General features: G+C 43.9%; 1 protein-coding gene across 5 annotated transcripts in view; it reads left to right on the top strand.

Annotated features, from left to right (window-relative positions):
• The window catches only part of PLCL2 (phospholipase C like 2), a 192,473-nt gene extending 178,198 nt beyond the window's left edge, over positions 1-14,275 (top strand). For all 5 annotated transcript variants that reach the window (XM_059162536.1, XM_059162535.1, XM_059162532.1 and 2 more), the window contains exon 7: positions 13,418-14,275. In XM_059162536.1, coding sequence (XP_059018519.1) covers positions 13,418-13,597 — 180 coding nt within the window. In that variant the 3' untranslated portion in view covers positions 13,598-14,275. The remainder of the gene's footprint in view (positions 1-13,417) is intronic.
• The last annotated feature ends 4,196 nt before the right edge of the window (positions 14,276-18,471 follow it).

Genomic DNA, 18,471 nt, shown 5'->3' with positions numbered 1-18,471 from the left:
TTTTTTTCTTTAAATCTTTTTTCTGTCTTACCCTTTCTTCTGTAGCTCCATATATATATCTATTTTTTTAAATTTATTTATTGCTTGATACCTTTCCAGAAGTGACAGATCCACTATTCACTTCTTTTTAGGTCTTTTTTCTTTCCTTCTTTTTTGGTAGTTTCTGTTAGTTCTGCATCTTCAAGCAATACTATTGTGTCTTCCACAGCATCTACGCTGCTATTCGTCCTTCCCAGCTCCCCACTTCTCTCGTCTCTTTGCTCACTGTATCCTCCATCTTCTTGAACGTAGATATTTATGGTGATTGTTTAAGAGGCCCCCCAATCTGCCACACACATCCTGGCCACCTTACCTCCCCAAACTCCAGAGTCCATCTTCTGGGCTCACTGGGGCCTCTGGGCTCTGCTTGGGCTCAGGCTTCCCACAGCACATCCCAGAAGCCCTCCAAATAGGGAGCTGGACCCCCATTTGTACCTTTTCCCTCAGGGTTCTCTGTGTTGCACTGTCGGAACATCATTGTTGAATATATCGTGTCCAGTTTTCTCCACTTGTGTGTCAGCCCTGTTCCTCACTTGTCTTGTGTCATCTCTTTCATCCTACCCTCTGTCCCATCATCTGTTCTGCTCTATCAGACGTAAAAGAGAAGGACACTCTGTGACTTTCCAATTTGAGTGGCTCTTAGAATTCTTGGGATTTTTATGAATTGCCACTGTGTATTCTGTGAGGTTTGGAAGTTTCTTAAATTGTGTCACACCCTTCTGTTTGTTTGCTGCTTGTGTTATGTGTGTGTGTATCTGTGTGTGCGAGTATGTGTGTGTTTGCCAATTTTACTTTTTGCTCGTCTCATCAGGAATGTGGGAAGGAAATTCTGTTAATGTGTCTTCCACCCACGAACTTAATCAAGATGCTCCTCTCCCTTTATTTCCCATTTGCTAAAATATTCACTGAACTGGTGATCATTTTCATTGTTTCTATTTCTTATTGTTCCCCAAATGATAGACTCTCATGGTAGCACAGCCCTGTTTTAATTGGTCCCTTTTGGTGATAAGAAGCCAGATTCCTGCAGGCTGGCTCACAGAGGAGAAATGAGCAATCCTGGCTCATGGAAGGGATCAGGAGAGGACAGGGAGGCCGAGACCAGAAGCTGTGGTCTGGCCGCACGAGAGTGAACAGCAGTCAGGAAGCCCAGCAGCGCCTGGGACAGCTCTTCTCTGGGGGACTGTGGTCATCCACTCAGTCCTTCTCCATCTGCCAGTGGCTCCCCCTGCTCACTCGTGGTTTCTGCTGCTCTATGACTTGGTCTTGTGTTGCTTTGGCTCTGACTATACCTTAGAAGTTTTTATTCCAAGTTCTCAATCTACTTGCATTTCCTAATTTAAATTCCAAAGAGAGGAAATCTGATCAGCTCAGCCTGTCCTTTCATTTCACATCCAGACCAGGAATCCTAAAGTTATAAGCCTCTTCTTGTATCACGTTCTCCTTGGATCAGGTTCTCTACCTGCTTCAGTCCACTGTGCCCAGAAAGGCACTGTCACAACACACAAAATACGGCCATCTGACCAACTGTCTCAGTTCTCTGTTGCTGTGTAACAAACCATGCCAAAACTCGTGATTCTTTGGGTTAGCTGAGCTCAGCTGGGTGGCTTTTCTACTCCCTCTGGTGTTGACCAGGATCACCTGTGAGGCATGGTCCAGCTGGGAGGTCAGCTGGGCCTGGAATACCCAAGAAGCTTCCACTCACATGACTGGCATCTCACCAGGGATGGCTGGAATGGCTAGGTCTCTCTGCCCTCTCTCTCTCTCTCTCTCCTCCTCTCCCCACGGACCATCATCATTCAGTAGTCCAGCCCCAGCTTCCCTAGATGGCTGTGAGATTCCAAGAAGACAAAAAGGGAAGCTGCCAGGCTTCCTCAGACCACTTCCTCCATGTTTAATTGACCAAAGCAAGTCAAGGCCAGCCCAGATTCAAGGGAGGAGGAAGTGGACTGCATCTCTTAGTGGATGGAGCAGCAGGATGCCTGGACAGGGATGGAAGCAATTATGGGCAGCTGCCTTTGCAGAGAGCATCCTACAGTGGCAGAACCTGCAAATGAAGCATTTTCCCTTTGACGAGTGGAGACTTGGCCCCACAACAACATGGGGTCATCACGAGTGGAGACTTGGCCCCACAACAACATGGGGTCATCAAATCCACCTTCGTGCCGCTTCCTCCTTCCTACTTGCCAGCCTCCTCTACTGTCATGGAGTTTTAGCTGTGTTCTGCCATACAGTACGTAGAATTTGATCTCTCTGTAACTTCACTTCTTTCTACTGGTTCAGTAATACCCTCAGAATAGCCCAGAATTATTCTATTCCTTCTTCCTCAACATCCCTTTATACCTTTGGGAACTCTCATTGTCTTCTCTTAGACCTCCCCTATTCAGATCAGACATGCTCAGCTTGTGCAGATTCCAGGATGAGATGGCATCTGGCCCCCTCCTCACTGGGTTCCTTGGCTTTCTGAGGGCTCTAGTTTGTCAATGTCTTTTGGAAGATGGGGTGGCCAGAATTGTCCTCATACTTTGGGAGCACAGGGCACTAACGACCCCAGGGCAGGACTTGTCGGTATGATTTTGTTCATAGTCTGAAAATTATCTTACTGTTAATACAGGCCAAAATTATGCTGGATTTTTCTAGCACCTGTGTCATATCCTAAACTCGAATGGAGCTTATTACAGTCCAAGATGTTTTCCAGATGAATTGCTGCCAAGCTAGCTCTCCCTGCTCTGTGCCACTCCACCCTCAGAAGTAAGACTAAAAACTAAACCCTGAAAGCAATTAGAGATTTGTTCTCTTTAGGAACATAAGACTTCTGCCAAAAATAAATAAATAAACCAGACGGTCTTTGCACCTGGTAAGATATTAATCTTGATTTCGTTTTTACCTGAGGTGCAGTACTTACCTTAAAGACCTGAAGACTAACATTTGTTTCTTTTCCGAAAATTTCTGTGATGGTCTTTGTGCAACTCCTTTTCTTTATTGATGGTAATATTCTTTAGTTATGTTATGTATTATAGGAAATGTATTATATTGCCTGTTTTCCTGAAAATCTGTAATCGGCTGAAAGCCATTCCTCTGGTTGGCGTGTGCAGATTCTTCAGCACGGTTCAGGAAACCAAACTACAGTAGTGTTTGTCATTAGGCTGACTGTTCTTTCTGGTCCACTTAAAACAGTAAAACCTCAGACACTGGATCCTACTAATGTGGAATTTGTAATCTCTCAGCTAATGTTTAATTATGCAGAAGTTGTGCTTAAAAGACTAATGGCGCAAGGGAAGTGCTTTTGCATGCTGTTTTAAGTAGTGTCTTCAGGAGCTTCCACGCTCATGCTTCTGGCCCTGCTCCTCCCTCTACAACCCCTCGCTCTCTCCAGACCTGCCACCCTCCTGTCTGGTCCTGGTGCCGCTCCCCAGAGCCCTCTCTCGACCTCCCATCTCTGCCCTTCCCGGCTCCCTTCCACTGTCTGGAGCCTCCAGGGGCAGCTTCTGAAACCCTCACCCCATCCCCACCCCCAGAGCCACCAGTTCTGTCAGGCAAGATCTCCCAGGGCAGGAGCCAACACTCACCACTAGTGGGAAATTTAGCCCTTCCCATGGCCATTCCTGTTATAGGGAGATGGCAACACAGTTGGAGCTCTAGAAAGCTTTGTAGTATAGAAATCATGCTCCTGAGCCATGGTTAGGCCCCAAAGGCATCATGTGTTGGAGTCATAGGTCACGTGTGGAAGGTGGGCTCCTCCACAGCCCGTTGGCCTGATGAAAGCCTTTCCTGCTCGTCTGTCGGGGCCTGACTCAGACACCACACCTCCTCCACAGTGCTGCCTAGGAGCTCCTGGGAGCCCCCCCCATCTTTGGTGAATGAGACATAAACTTGTTTCTGAGATGGGAGACGTCCATTCTGAATTTAAATGACATCTTCTATTGAAAAATTTAAATTAAACTTTGTATAAATCTTTGAGTACCACCACTGCAAAATTGAGGAACAGCTGTCAGTGTGATAAAATAGCCGAACTCTCGGCAAGGGTGAGAGGATCAAGGTGCCGGGGGCGTCTCGGGATTCACCCAGCAGGCCTGTGTGATCCAGACACTGCGTCATATGCCTGGAGCGGCTCTGGATTAAGGGAAGAACCAGGGTTAGGAGCAATGCTTCCAGAACTGTTCTCACACTCTCCCAGGTCCTCATCCACCTTGCCAGCACCCAGGAGCCCTCTGGGGACTCCGCAGCAGAGTCTTCCTGCTGCGGGGAGATGAGGCGATATACAGTTCCCATTTCACTCCCTCCCAACACGTGAATGAACGTAGTAGAAGCTACAAGGACAGAAAAAATCATGAAACACTTAAAAGGAATTTGATGTTCTATAGAGAAGCGCATGCTGCTAGGCTTTATTGCTCTCACTTTAGACTGATGATCGGGGGCCTTTTTTCAAGTGTAAGGCTTACTGGGATGTCAGTGGGAAGAAGGCCTTCTGTACCTCAGATGAACATGCTACAGTCTTTGCCGGCCACACAGGCCTCTCAGAGGGAGCTGTCAGAGTGTAACGAGGCAACTTATATCCCAGAACCAAGATACCCATAGCCCCACCATTGAGGTGTTCACTCTATCCTCATTCAATAAATACAGAGGGAATGCTCTATTTTTGTGCTTCTGTTTAAGCCCAGGAAGAGTGAATTGTCTGTGCTGAGGACATTAGAGGTGGTGGTAGACATTCCAGTTGGCTTGCTTGAAAGTGTCATGTGTCACACATGGAGCTCAGCTCTATGGTTGGGCCCAGTGGTTTAGTTAATCTAAAAAGAAATCAGAACACACAGAGAAAAGTTGTGTGTTTAAGTGTAATATGCTGTGTAGACTCTGCCTTGTGCCAAGCCCTTAATCTCTCCTAACTTTCCTCATCTATGAAAGTGGGGATAGGAAGAGCGCCTCTGGCAGAATTGAGAGACTCTCATGACATAATCTTTGTGAAGGGCTTAATACGGTGCCTAGTGCGCTGTAGTTAGTGTTCCCAGTACTGTTTCCTGGTCATGAGACTATGTTAGGGTTTTGCAGTTTTGATTCTGTGGTTCGGGTTGCAGAAGATGCTCTGGTGAGAAGTAGCAGAAGAATCCTAGACCCCGTGCTGTCTCTCAGAGTGATGCTGAGGGAGGAGATGGGCAGCCTCTTGAAGACTTCCCAGTGTGACAGGAAAAATAAGGACACGTGCATAGCAACTTGCTAAGTAAGGGCCCAGCTTGTGGGTTGGTGCTAGGCTTACGCGGGGTGGCAGTCCATCTTCCTGCTGGGCCTTCATGCTAAGTGTCTGCCCCCATCTCTTTTTGCCAGAGTTAGCTTCATCTCTTGGGGGGAGCAGAAAGTGTCAGTGAGGGTGCCTAGAAGCTTCTGTCCTCCTCACTGTGTTCCTGAGTGGATAAGGAAGCAGGAAGGAGGCAGCATAGTCCATTACCAACCAAGGGAACCTTCTGGGGTTGGAGATTTTAGCCCTAGAACAACACAAATGTCAGGGTGGATACTGGACATGCTGAGGTCAAGCCAGATACTGATAACTTGGGTTCTCACTTGCATTAAATTTAAGAGTATTTGACTACCTTTATGCCTCCTTCAGACTCCCAAAATGGTGTGAGTGTCCTCTTTTCTTTTCTCTTCCCTCCCACTGCTTGTAATTTGGAAGAAGTAGGTCTGCTAACTCCCAGGGAACAGCAGGTGGCCATCTTTGCCCACTCCAGCTCTTAGCCATGTGGCCATTGTGTGGTTTCGTGGCAGAGGTCTGGGAGTCTTTGTGGCCATTCTGGTTCACCCACCTCAGTAGGAAGGCAACTCTGGTCTCCTCTAATAGATAGTTGGATAGAAAAAGCTTTGAAAAAAAAAAAATAACTGAAGTATAGAATCCCTATTGTTTCAGCTCTAGGTATAAATAAAGGCAGTGAATTGTGATTGTTAATTTTAGATTCAAAAACTATGTAGCACTAACAGATGTGCCTGGAAGTATTTTTAACATATTTTCAAAGCTTAGACATGTTTTATGGTCAGAGAGAAAATTTGGTGATTGGCTGATCATTGAGTATGGCTGGGACTCTGGCTCCAGTGTCTGGTATCAGCCACCATCATTCCTTTCTGGCGGCTTCAGTCTCCGACCCCATCTCAGGCAGCTACGGGCAGAGCCAGAAGGAACATGGTCGGGGCAGACTCTCAGCAGGAGCCACAGGGATCTGGCCCTGCTCTTAGCTCCATCTTTTAAAGATTATGTTCTGAGTCTAAGTAGGAACCTTAAATATTTTGACCTAAGGTTGTTAGAAGTCTTTCATGATGAAAACCAAATAGAATAAGTTATGAAATTCAAAACAGAATGTGTGAAACCAAATAGGGTTTGAGTTTTTCAACTGGAAACATTGTGAAGCCAGTTTCGTAGGAGTCTTCAAACCCAGATCCCCTGTGGCGGTGGGCGGCAGTGTTTTAAATAGCCTTTGCTCTTTTGAAGTCTTTGAAGCAATGCGTTGTGAACCCTGCTGCAGCAAACATCATCATCGCCCCTTTCAGATTGTTCTTTATTCTTACTGGATGGTGCAGTCCCGAGACATGTCGGACACACAGTTTTAGATGCACAGAACAAAACAGAAGTAATGTGGATAAAGCCCAGCGGTTCCCCAACCCAGGCTGACAGCCTGTAGGAGTCCTTTGTGTCTCCCAGGCTAACAGCCCATCGCCTTGTCTGTCCGAGATACAGTTAATGACCTGTCTGAACTTGGGAAGCAGAAGATCCAACCAGATAAAGAGTTGTATTATTACCACAGTGATTATCCTCTACCATCTGGGGATTTCTGTTTTTAAATGCCCCATCGTCCTGTGGCCAGTCTGTATAGGCTGACATGGAAAGATTGCCAAGGCATGATTTTTGGTGAACAAAAAGAAAACCGAAGACTTTAATAGTTTGCTTGATTCCATTTCTGTAAAAGTAAAATAAAACACCTGTTCATAATACATATAAATGCAGAAGAAAATGCCTCCATCTTTGGGAGCCCCCTGTGAGGTAGAAGAGGTACTTTCACGTTTTATGCTCATTATATTCACTCCGTCTGTTTCTTGAGCCCATGTGGTATGGCCGCTGCTGTTCTAGGCCTGAAGGGGGAGGGTTCAACAGTGGTCTGAAGATGTAAAAACCCCTGTTCTCGTGGAGCTCACATTTAATGGGAGAGACAGACAGTAAATAGCAGCAGAGAACATTACATGGTGGTACATATTATGGAGAAAGCAAGGCCAGGAAGGGACAAGGAGAGCTGTGGGCAGGATAGGCAGTTTTCATTTTGGAATGGTGGTTGGGTAGTCAAGGCCCGAAGAAGGTGAGAGAGGAAACTATGTTCCTTTCTGGGTAAAGGCCTGCCCTGCACAGGGAATGCTGAGTGAGCCCCCTTGAGGCTGGGCTGGAGAGGATTTACTGTGTGTAAGGAGCACTGTGGGGCCCAGCATCAGAGTGGCTGAGCAAACAAGGTGGGACCATCAAGGGGGTAAGAACAGCTCAAGGGCAGGACATAAGGGCTGTGGGAAAGGACTCTGACTCTCACTGCGTTATATGAAGAGTCACAGAAGGTAGGAGGAGGAGATGTTCTGACTGCGTGTAATTGTGTGTCTCTGGTTGTCATGTTGAGAAAAGAGAAGCAGGATGGCCAGTTGGAAGGGCATAATCATAAACTCAAACAAAAGTGACGGTGGCTCAGGCTACTGTTGTGGCAATGAGGGTGGGAAGAAGTGCCAAGAACCTGTATATGTATATATATGGATTGATGATAGAGGTAATAGGGGCTGCTGACAAGTGGGGTGAGGGATGCAGGAGAAGGAGAGGACTCAAAGATGGTAGTGGGGCCTTTGGTCCAAGTCATGGCGAGAACTGAGTTGTCTTAACCTAGAAAGAGTTAGTTAGAGAAACTGGTAGGATATCAGGAACTCAGTTTTGGACGTGTGAAGTCTAAGAGGACATGCCAAGTGAGTATTTTGAACATAGACCCACTAATTTTTTATTAGTAAAAATACAAGAACAGAAATCAATGAAATTGAACTCAGGAAATTGATGGAAAAAATCAGCAGGACTAAAATCTGGCTCTTTGAAAAGATAATTAAAATCAGTGTGTCCTTAGCCAAGCTAACTAGGAAGGAAAAACAAAAGGAGGATGTAAGTTACAAATATCAAAAATGAAAGAACAGGCGTCAGTACAGATCCCATGGATATTAAAAGGATGACAAAGTAATAGGATAAACAACTCTTGTCCCACAAATTTGAAAAATTAGATGAAATAGACCAATTTCTTGAAAGGCACAGTCTACCAAAACTCACACAAGAAGAAATAGACCATTTGAATAGACCTATCCTCATTAAAGAAGTTGAATGAACAATTATCACCCTTTTAAGAAGATTTTCTCTATTTATTTGACAGAGAGAGTGGGAGAGCATAAGCAGAGAGAGCATTAGGCAGAGGGAAAGGGAGAAGCAGGGTCCCCACTGAGCAAGGAGCCCAACGGAGGACTCGATCCCAGGACCCTGGAATCATGACCCAACCCAAAAGCAGATACCCAACCGACTGAGCCACCCAGGTGCCCCTAAGTATAACCTTTTAAAACAGAAAGCACCAGTCACATGGGTTGACTGGTGAATTCTATCAAACATTTAAAGATGAAATGATACCAGTTTTTTGGTTTTTTTTTACATTCTCTTCCAGAAAATAGAGGCAGAGGGAATACTTTCTGATACCTTCTATGTGGCCAGCATTATCCTAAAACCAAAACCAGACAAAGACATTATAAGAAAAGAAAACTACAGATCAGTATCTCTTATGAATATAGATGCAGAAATTCTCAATATTAAAAAGTTGAAGACAGCAATGTATAAAAAATTGTACACTATGTACAAATGAGGTTTATAAAGGTATGAAGGGTTGGTATAACAATTGAGAATCAACTAATGTAATCCATCACATCAACAGGATAAAGAAGAAGAATCACATGATCATCTCAGTAGATTGAAAAAAGGCATTTGACAAAATCCAATACCCATTCATGATTTAAAAACAAAATAAAACAAAACAAAACAAAAAAACTTCTCAGGAAAGTAGAAATAGAGAATTTTCTCAACTTGGTAAAGAACGTCTAAAAAACACCTATAACTAGCATCATACTTGTGAGACTTCAAACCTTTCCCACTAAGATCTGGAATAAGGCAAGAATATCCCCTGACTCTACTATTTTTCCACAGTGTACTAGAAGTCCTAGTGGATGCAATGAGACAGGAAAGAGAGCTAAAAGGTGTGCATTGGGAAGGAAGACTGAAAACTGTCTTTGTTCACAGATGACATGATTATCTGTATAGAAATTCCAAAAGAAACTGACAAAAAACTCCTGGACCTAATAAGCAATTACAGTAAGGTTGCAAGAAATAAGGTTAGTGTGTAGAAGTCCATTACTTTCCTAGAAAATAACAAGGAATGAGGGTAATTTGACATTAAAAACATAATGCCAGTTATATTAGAGGACATGCCAAGTCCTCCAATTCCAAAAATGAAATACGTGGGTATAAATCTAACAAAATACGTGCAAGGTCTATATGAGGAAGACTATAAAACTCTGAGGAAATATATCAAAGATAAAATGAGTAAGTGGAGAGACATCTATTCCTGGTTAAAAAGACTCAGTATTTTCAAGATGTTGTTTCTTTCCAACTTGAGCTATAGATTCAACACAATCTCAATCAAAATTCTGTAAGGTTATTTTGTGGATATTGACAGATTGATTTTCCAGTTTACATGGAGAAGCAAAAGACCCAGAATAACCAACATAGTATAAAAGGAGAAAAACAAAGTCAGGGAACTGACACTACTTTGAGATTTATTATAAGGCTCCAGAAATCGAGACAGTGTGCTATTGGTGAAAGAATAGACAATTAGATCAGTGGAACAGAAAAGAGAGCTTAGAAATAGACCCATATAAATACACTCAACTGATTTTTGACTGAGGGGCAAAGGCAATACAATGGAGCAAAGATATTCTTTTCAACAACTGTCCTGAAACCACTGAACATCCACATGCAAAACTACAACAAAACAAAACAAAAAAAAACCCCAAGCCCCACAAATATATATAGAGATAGTTGGATAAATAGATAGACAGACAGACACAGACTTACACCCTGCATAAAAATTAACTTAAAACAGGTTATAGACTTAAATGTAAAATGGAAACTATAAGGCTCCTGGAAGATAATAAAGGAGAAAACTTAGATGACCTTGAGTACAGTGATGACTTTTTAAATGTAACACCAACAACACAATCCATGAAAGAAAGAATTCATAAGACCAGACTTTATTAAAATTAAAAACCTCTGCTCTGCAGAAGATAAGAGAACAAGAAGAGAAGTTGCAGACTGGGAGAAAATACTCATAAAAGACACATCTGATGAATAGCTATTGCCCAAAATATACAAAGAACTCTTAAAATTCAACAATAAGAAAATGAACAGTCTGATTTACAAATGGGCAAAAGACCTGAGCAGACACTACCAATGCAGATACACAGATGGCAAGTAGATATGTGAAAAGTTATTCAACATTAAATATGAGAGCATTGTGAATTAAAGCAAAAATGAGACATCAGTATTTATCCATCAATGACCAAAATCTAAAACACTAACAGTATCAAATGCTGGTAAGGGTGTGGAGCAGTAGGAACCATCATTCGTTGCTGGTGGGATGCAAAATGGCCCAGCCCTTGTGGAAGACAGTATGGCAGTTTCTTACAAAACCAAACATACTATTTGATGCATCAATCATGCTCCATTTGGTATCTACCAAAATGAATTGAAAAGTTACACCACACAAAACTCTGCACATGGATGCCTACAGCAACTGTATCCATAATTGCCAAACCTTGTCCTTCTGTAGGGGAATGGATGTACCTGTGGTACATCCAGCATTAAGAACAAATGAGCTATAAAGCCATAAAAAGCATGGAGGAAAGTTAAATGCATCATACAGAGGGAAGGAAACCCATCTGAAAAGGCTACATACATATGACATTCTGGAAAAGGCAAAACTATTGAGTTAGTACAAAGATCGGGATTGCCCAGGTTTAGGGGGAAGGGAGAGATGAGTGGATGGAGCACAGAGAATATTTAGGGCAGTGAAACTTACTCTGTGTAATCCTATAGTGGTGGATACAGGTCATTACATATTTGTCCAAACCCGCAGAATGTACACCACCAAGAGTGAGCCCTAATGTAAACTGTGGACGTAGTGACAGTGATGTGCAGGGTAGGCTCATCAGTTATAACAAATGGACGCGCCATGGTGGGGCAGGCTGTCGGTAGCGGACGGGGTGGTGCCTCTTGTCGGGATGGGGCATATGGGAAATCTCGGTACTTACTGCTCAGTTCTGCTGTGAACCTGAGACTGCTCTAAAAAAATAAAGTTATTAATTTTAAAAAATGTTTGTGATTTTAAAGCACAAATGGAATATCTAGTTATAGTCTATTAACCATAAACGTATGTAGCAATCCCATATGGGAGGGCAAATAAACTCTTTAACAAGAAATTACATTTTGGGCACAATATTCTGTATTTATATACAAAGGCCTTACTGCTTGTAAAATTTCAGTATGTGAATCCAGTGACTAGTAAGAATGAATTAAAAAATGAAGCTCCTTCAGTTAAACTAAGCAGCGGAGCATCTATTTATAGTTACTAATTAAAGGTCTTTGTAAAGTAGGAAAATCATGAACAGTAAGTGGTAAACAGCAAACCATTCTGTGGATTCTGGCCTCCGAGTCGCTTAAAATTACATTGTAATTTGGTCTCCCCAGAGACTGAGATTTGATTATAGTCCAGCTGCCTGCCAAGCCAAGTCCTATACCTGTTACCCTGGGCAGCTGGACCCCAGCTTTTGTTGTACAGGAGTAGTTTAATGGAGATGCACATTGGGAGGCCGTTAAAAAAAAAAAAAAAAACAGAAAGGGAGGAAGAAAGAATCGTACCAAGCATGTATGACCAAAGAAAAAGCCAAACTATGGAGGGATAGTAAAGAGAATAATAGAATAAACTTAGAGCCTGAGAAGAGGAAAAAAATAGCAAACAAGAAAAATAAGAAGGGAAGGTAATAGAATAAGTAGAAAGACTATTCATGGAAGGCAGTTAAAAATAGGAAGGAAAAATAGAACCAAAGTTCTACCAAAGTGGGAACATTGCAATTTCCAGTGGAGCACCACATTGTCTCTCCTAACCAGTCATCTTAATGATTGGCTGATACATGGGCAGTTTCAACCCCCAGGGACATTTGACAACATCTGCAGACATTTTGGTTGTCACAGCTGAAGGTGTGCTACTGTTCTCTAGCGGATAAAGGCCAGGGATGCTGCTACCCAGCCTGAGATGCACAACAGAGCTGCCTACCACCTACCCCCCGCAAACCACCCAGCAAAAGAATGCTCTGGTCAAAATGTCAAGAGTGATAAGGCTGACGGACTCCCAGTGAAGACTCCCAGTCTTTCCCATTGTGTTTTGACCTGTATGTGGCTAGATGGCATATATGTCAAATTGGCCACACACTATGAAAGAAATTACAACTTGGCTAAGAAAGTTTATCCAAAGTAAAGAATCCTTTCCTTCCTTCCTTCTTTAGCAAGTAGTCAGTGAAAACTTGCTGTGTGCCTGTCTGCCAAAGCTTGCTTCCAAAGCACATCTTTATAAATGGAGACCAGACTCAGGGTGCTCAAGGGGCTAGGGATGGTGGGGGATGGGTGTGATGATAGAGTCATGGTACCAGGGCAATCTTTGTGGCAGCAGAGTAGCTCCGTGTGTTGGTTGTAGGGGTGGTTACATGAATCCGCCTTAGGATGAAGTGACACAGAGCTATACACATGCCTGGCATCTGTGCCAGCTGCCTGGTTTGGATACTGGACCATAGTTATGTAAGATGGAACCACTGGGAAAAATTTAGGAAAAAGTACAGAAGACCTCTTTGTACTATATTTGTATCCTTCTGTGAATTTATATTAATTTCAGAATGAAAAGCCAAAAATAAAGCAGATCTTAAAAGAGAAAAACCAAGATGGGCCAAACAAGTTAGCTAAAGATATACTTCTAACCAGGGTAGGCAGCTGTGGTCCACACACACCGAATCAGTTCAGACTGATAAATAGAAAGGACTGAAGACACAGCACACTCTTGGAGTTTGGTGGGGAAAACAATCTTGTTTTTTTATTAAAATTGACCTATTCAGATGCAGAGCCAGTATCAAATAACATGCCCTCATGCGGCATCAAAATGTTTCTCGTTCAGTGGAAGATCTATATTGTCAGACTGCAGGAAGAAGTCATGTCACACCTAACATTTAATTGCATATCTTGTTACAGGGACAAGCGGACCTTCTGAAATATGCTAAGAACGAGACTTTGGAGAACCTGAAACAAATCCATTATGCTGCTCTTTCATGTGGACTAAATAAACCAGGTACAGAAAATGCCGACGTTCAGAAGCCGCGCAGGAGCCTGGAAGTCATACCTGAAAAAGCAAATGATGAAACTGGAGATTGAAGGACTTTTCTAGAAACCATTATGGAGTTTATAACTCTAGGACCAATTGTAGTCAAATGGGACATTTGCTTTGCACTCACTAATGAAAATAATATTTGGGATTTTAAAGCACAACTGGAATAGCTAATTACAGTCTATTAAACTGTGAATGTATGTAGCAATTCTGCGTGTGAAGGCAAATAAACTCTTTAACAAGAAACTATATTCCTGGCCAAAATATGCTATATTTGTATACAAAGACATCATAACAGTTCCGGTGTGAACAACAGGACTATTCGCTCTAGTTCCATTGAGAAAAAAAATGTTTTCTCTGGCTGAAAACAATTTCTTGAGATGGAAATGGATTGTATTGTCAAAGTAGTATTTATTGGAGAGAAATCTAATCTACGCATTTTGTTTATAGATGATTGCCAGAGTCTCTGGGTTATAGATGATTTTGGTGGCGTGCCTGCTGAGCCATAATTACTAGGGAGAATGTAAGTGGACAGATGCCCCAAGTCCCCAGGGGCCCTGGAGAGCCGTCGAGCACAAGGAGAACATGCAGGATGGAAGCCTCTGGCTGAAGACGCCCGCTGGGTAGCCACGCGATGTTAACGGCGACCGGTCTGGAAGCAACACATTGTAAATAGTTTTTCATTGTATGAAGTAGTGTTCACATTAAAAAGATGTTTTATGATATTTCTCCAATAGCAGTTCCTGCCTTTCATGAAGTTTTAACTTTCAAAGTTTCTAGCTAAAACTATTCTACTCTCCAGAGTGGCTAGTTGTCAAACAGCTTTGTCAAAAGTGAGTTGCTTGTCTGGTGTTAACAGTTTTGCCTCGAGGAAGGTGTTCAGGACTCTGCCCTGTGTCAGCTGCGGGTGCCTGGGAACGGGGACGCCTCTCTCTGCCTCCTCCCTTTCTCATGGTCCTCAAACAGTGCGGTGAGGACGGCAGAGGCTGGAGCGCTCCTAGATGTCCTCCGCCAGCAGGGATCTTAAGCCAAGCCTTTATTTCCTAAATCAGTGACACTTTGTGCTATTTTTGAAGATACCAGACACTGCAGCCTAATTACCGCTTCCTCCAAACCCAGCTTGCTTTCAGATTTTGGAAGAGTAAAAGCTATCTAAATCTTCAGCAACTCTTCTTGCTTTGTCCATTTTCTTTTCGGTGGCTCAGGTCTGGGTGGCAGATTAAGTACGAGGAACCTGCTATGTCCTCCCAGTTAGGAAGATGCTCGGGCCAATATATTTGATTTATTTCTGCCCAGACTCCTAAACATCCTCCTAAAAAGCACTTTCTCTGCTCAGCTCCTGTCATTTGCATTCTAATAGCGTGCCTAAGTTAAGGTACGCATCTCCACTGGCTCTCCCTAGATGTAATTCCAGTTAGAAAATTAAACCTATCTGTTACCTGAGTAATAGCAGGGTTCCCTGCACGCCCCAGCAAGCAGTTGGCTGGTAGCTTTGGCTCTTAGCTCAGATAGGAACTCTACCCAGAAAAAAGGAAAGGGAAAAGAGCAAAGAATTAAAAGTAGTTTCATAGAAGGAAAAATAATGTATAATTTAGACTAATGTTAGCAATCCTTGAATTTAGCTGGCAAATATATAGCAATATCCAAGTTAAGGTGAAAACCAGAAACAATTAAAAAATAACTTTTAAAATATCATGATATTGGAGCAAGTGCCACATTTACAGTGGTGGCCAGCGTTGTGGAAGATATGACTTGAATGAGTGAGAGCAAGGCACCTGTGGTTCACTGCAGTTCTTTAGGTCACAGTCAGCACTTTAGGAAATCTGAGAGGATTGCCTCTGACACTGTTTCCCAGATGCAGGAGTTGCAGACAAGAATGATGCAAAGTCTTATAGGGCATTGTTGGCCGTAAACCCAGCCCTGGCTTTGCTCCACCTTTCCTTGATTAAAAAAAAAAAAAAAAAAAAAGGGAAGCCTTCTTTTGACCCATCTTTTCAAAGGAATTAACCACATGATGGGAAAAAGGAGACATTCTGGTTGAGGACTTGCTCCCAAAGCTGCCCCTTTGCTCCTCCTGGCTCTCTAGCCCACCACCCCCCCTCCCCGTGAGGCCCCCACCCTTCAGTCAAGATGGTGGCTCCAACCCGGAGCACACGTTCCTGGCGAACTGAGCTTCTTACTCCTTCCATCCGCATTCAGACTGAAACAGGAACTGTCTGTCACGTGGCCTAGGGCCAAGGTTATGATTTATGACCTTCGTAAGCATTTTTGTTCTATAAAGGACTAACTGGGCTGCTCCGTATTGAACCAGTGGGGGCTTTATTCTAACCCCACTGGTCAAACAAAAGAGAGTCATGCTCCCGAGTTTATAAATTGTGGCAACAGCGGGGTGACATGCCAGCTCCCCATGTCATCTACATTCCTTAAATGGGGGGACACCCCCCTGGTAAGTCTCTTATTGTAAATGCAAATAATGCCCTTTAGTCTGACTAATGGATACATTAGTCCTACTGTCCACACGGGCTGTGTGTCATCTCCTGAGGCACAGATTATGGCAAGTGCCCGGTCGGTTCAGAGGGAAAGGAGATGCCCCACAGGCAACAGGCAGGCAGAATGGAATGCCAGGTTCCCAGCAGCTGTGGACCACCGTCCACAGAGGAGATCCCAAGGCCTCTGCTTGTCCAATGGATCCTCTCTGCTACCTGAGCCATTGTAAGTGTTGATCTTTTCGCTGCTTTCAGCAGCTGCAGCTTCTGAACAGTTGGAATGAAAGCCTCGAAGCCCCAGATGTTCACCCTTCCATCTCAGGGTGCACATGGCTGGAGATCTGGGCCTAGGGAGAGTTCCTCCCCAGCTGGCTGGCCCGCGCCCTAGGGAGGATGCTCTCTACCTCCACGTCCTCACCACATGGCCTCATTTGGTATATTAAATACTTTGCACTGAATCTTTAGTCAAGGTTTGAAACAATATAATGCAAATTTGAACCCAGTAAACAGCATCGCTCCCCTCAGTGTCACCCACTGAGTGCAAAAGCCCAGGCTCAATTTCTTTCTACCGTGTTCAGTAGGTGCTCACGTCTGAGCTAGGCTTTCATCTGAGCAGACACTTCTACCGCAAATTGGAAGACTCTTCTGTTTGTTATGTTTGACAGTGGAACCCTTTGTTGGGGTGGTATGCCAATGGCTGTGTTTGGGGACTTTGCATATGTCATTTCATCCCCTCAACAGCTGGCAAGGTATTTATCCAGTATTACAGGTGACGAAACGATGACTTTAGCCAAGGTCATAGACTGCTCAAGCCGGATGTGAACCCAGATGTGCCTGCTCTGAAGTCTGTCCCCAAGCACTCTTCTGAATGCCAAATATATATTTCTCCGCTAAACTACAAGGTATGTACTAGGTCATAAAGAATAATGAGGTAATTGGCATTTTATTCCTTGTTCACACTGAAAATGAGCTCCCTAGAAACCACTGAGATTTACTCTCTGTTCTATTGAGCACATTTTAGACACTAGGGATCACCATGAACAAAAGCAGACCTGGTCCCAACCCCTGTGGAGCTCACAATTTGGTTCTGAGGAGCAGGAGACATTAATCCAAATAATTACAAAGATAAGATATAATTAGAACTCTGTTGAGGGCAATGAAGGGGCTCCCTAGGCTCACATCCTAGCTGCGTACTGAGGGTAAGTGTTCTCAACCTCTCTTGCTTCTGTAACTCAAGGATTGGTGGTGGTGGTGGGGGGGGTGGATTCTGCTTTCCCACACAGGATTCTTGCGAGGACTGAATAAGATGGTGTTTATAAGGTGCCTGGCTTATGGTGGACCCGTATTATTACCAGTAGTTATTCTTGAAAGGCAGAGCCATGAGAATATATACAGGGGCCTTACCCTCTTGAGAAGATGAACTCACTGTCTTTTGCTCTAAAACGCCACCCTCAGAACCACAAAAGGTTCTGGGCGTTGGCTGGGCGTTGGCTGGGCTCACTTCAGTGGTTCTTACCTGGGGTCTGTCACTCAGTTGCTGCCAGATGTCAGCCGGGGCCGCAGTCACCCAGCTGGCTACACATTCAAGATGGCTCCCTCACAGGGCTCCGGGCAGGGCACTGGGCAGGGCGCTGGGCTGGGCTGTCAACCGGAACATCTACATGTGGTCTCTCCATGTGACTTGGACTTCCTATAGCAGGGCACTGGGTTCTAAGAGTGAATGTTCCGGAAGACCCATAAGGAAGCCCCAGGTCTTTTCGAGACATCTTGAGCCCATCTTTCTGACAATACAACATTCTCCTGTATTCTCTTGTTCAGATAGCTCACTAAGTCTTCCCAGGTTCAGGGGGCTGGAGAAATGAACTTCTCTTGTGAGGGTTGTGGCAAGGTCACCGCTGCAGAAGAGGATATGGGATAGGAGATATTAGGACCACTTTTGGAAGATACAAACTGCCACAGAAGATTCCCTGAGAAAGTGGTATTTTAGCTGGGATCTGAAGGCAACAATGGTCAGGAGAGGGTGAAGCACTTCAAGCAATTAGGCAAGGAGCCCGGCATGTTGTAAAAGCCAGCAATAGGAGGAAAGCTGGCATGTTTGAGGACCCAAGGAAGCAGGGTGATACTGGGGTGCAGACAATGAGAGGGGGATGAGTGGTGAGGGTGCTGCATGGAGTCCATCATGAAGGCCTCTATAGGCCTTGTCAGGGATTTTGGTCTTCTTTTCCTAAAAAGCTGGGGCCAAACACTTAGTTTTATATATATTTAATCTACCTTTTATTGGTAGATTTATTTAATTGCAAAAGAAATATATGCTCCTTGTTACCAAAAAGATCAAACGCTAAAGAATGTAAATTAAAAAGTGCCCCTGCCGGGACGCCTGGGTGGCTCAGTTGGTTGAGCAGCTGCCTTCAGCTCAGGTCATCATCCCGGCGTCA

The sequence above is a fragment of the Mustela lutreola genome, chromosome 2, assembly GCF_030435805.1.
Source record: "Mustela lutreola isolate mMusLut2 chromosome 2, mMusLut2.pri, whole genome shotgun sequence".
Classification (NCBI taxonomy): Eukaryota; Metazoa; Chordata; class Mammalia; order Carnivora; family Mustelidae; genus Mustela; species Mustela lutreola.
The sequence above is the reverse complement of the archived record's forward strand: the minus strand, read 5'-3'. Positions and strand labels throughout refer to the sequence as shown.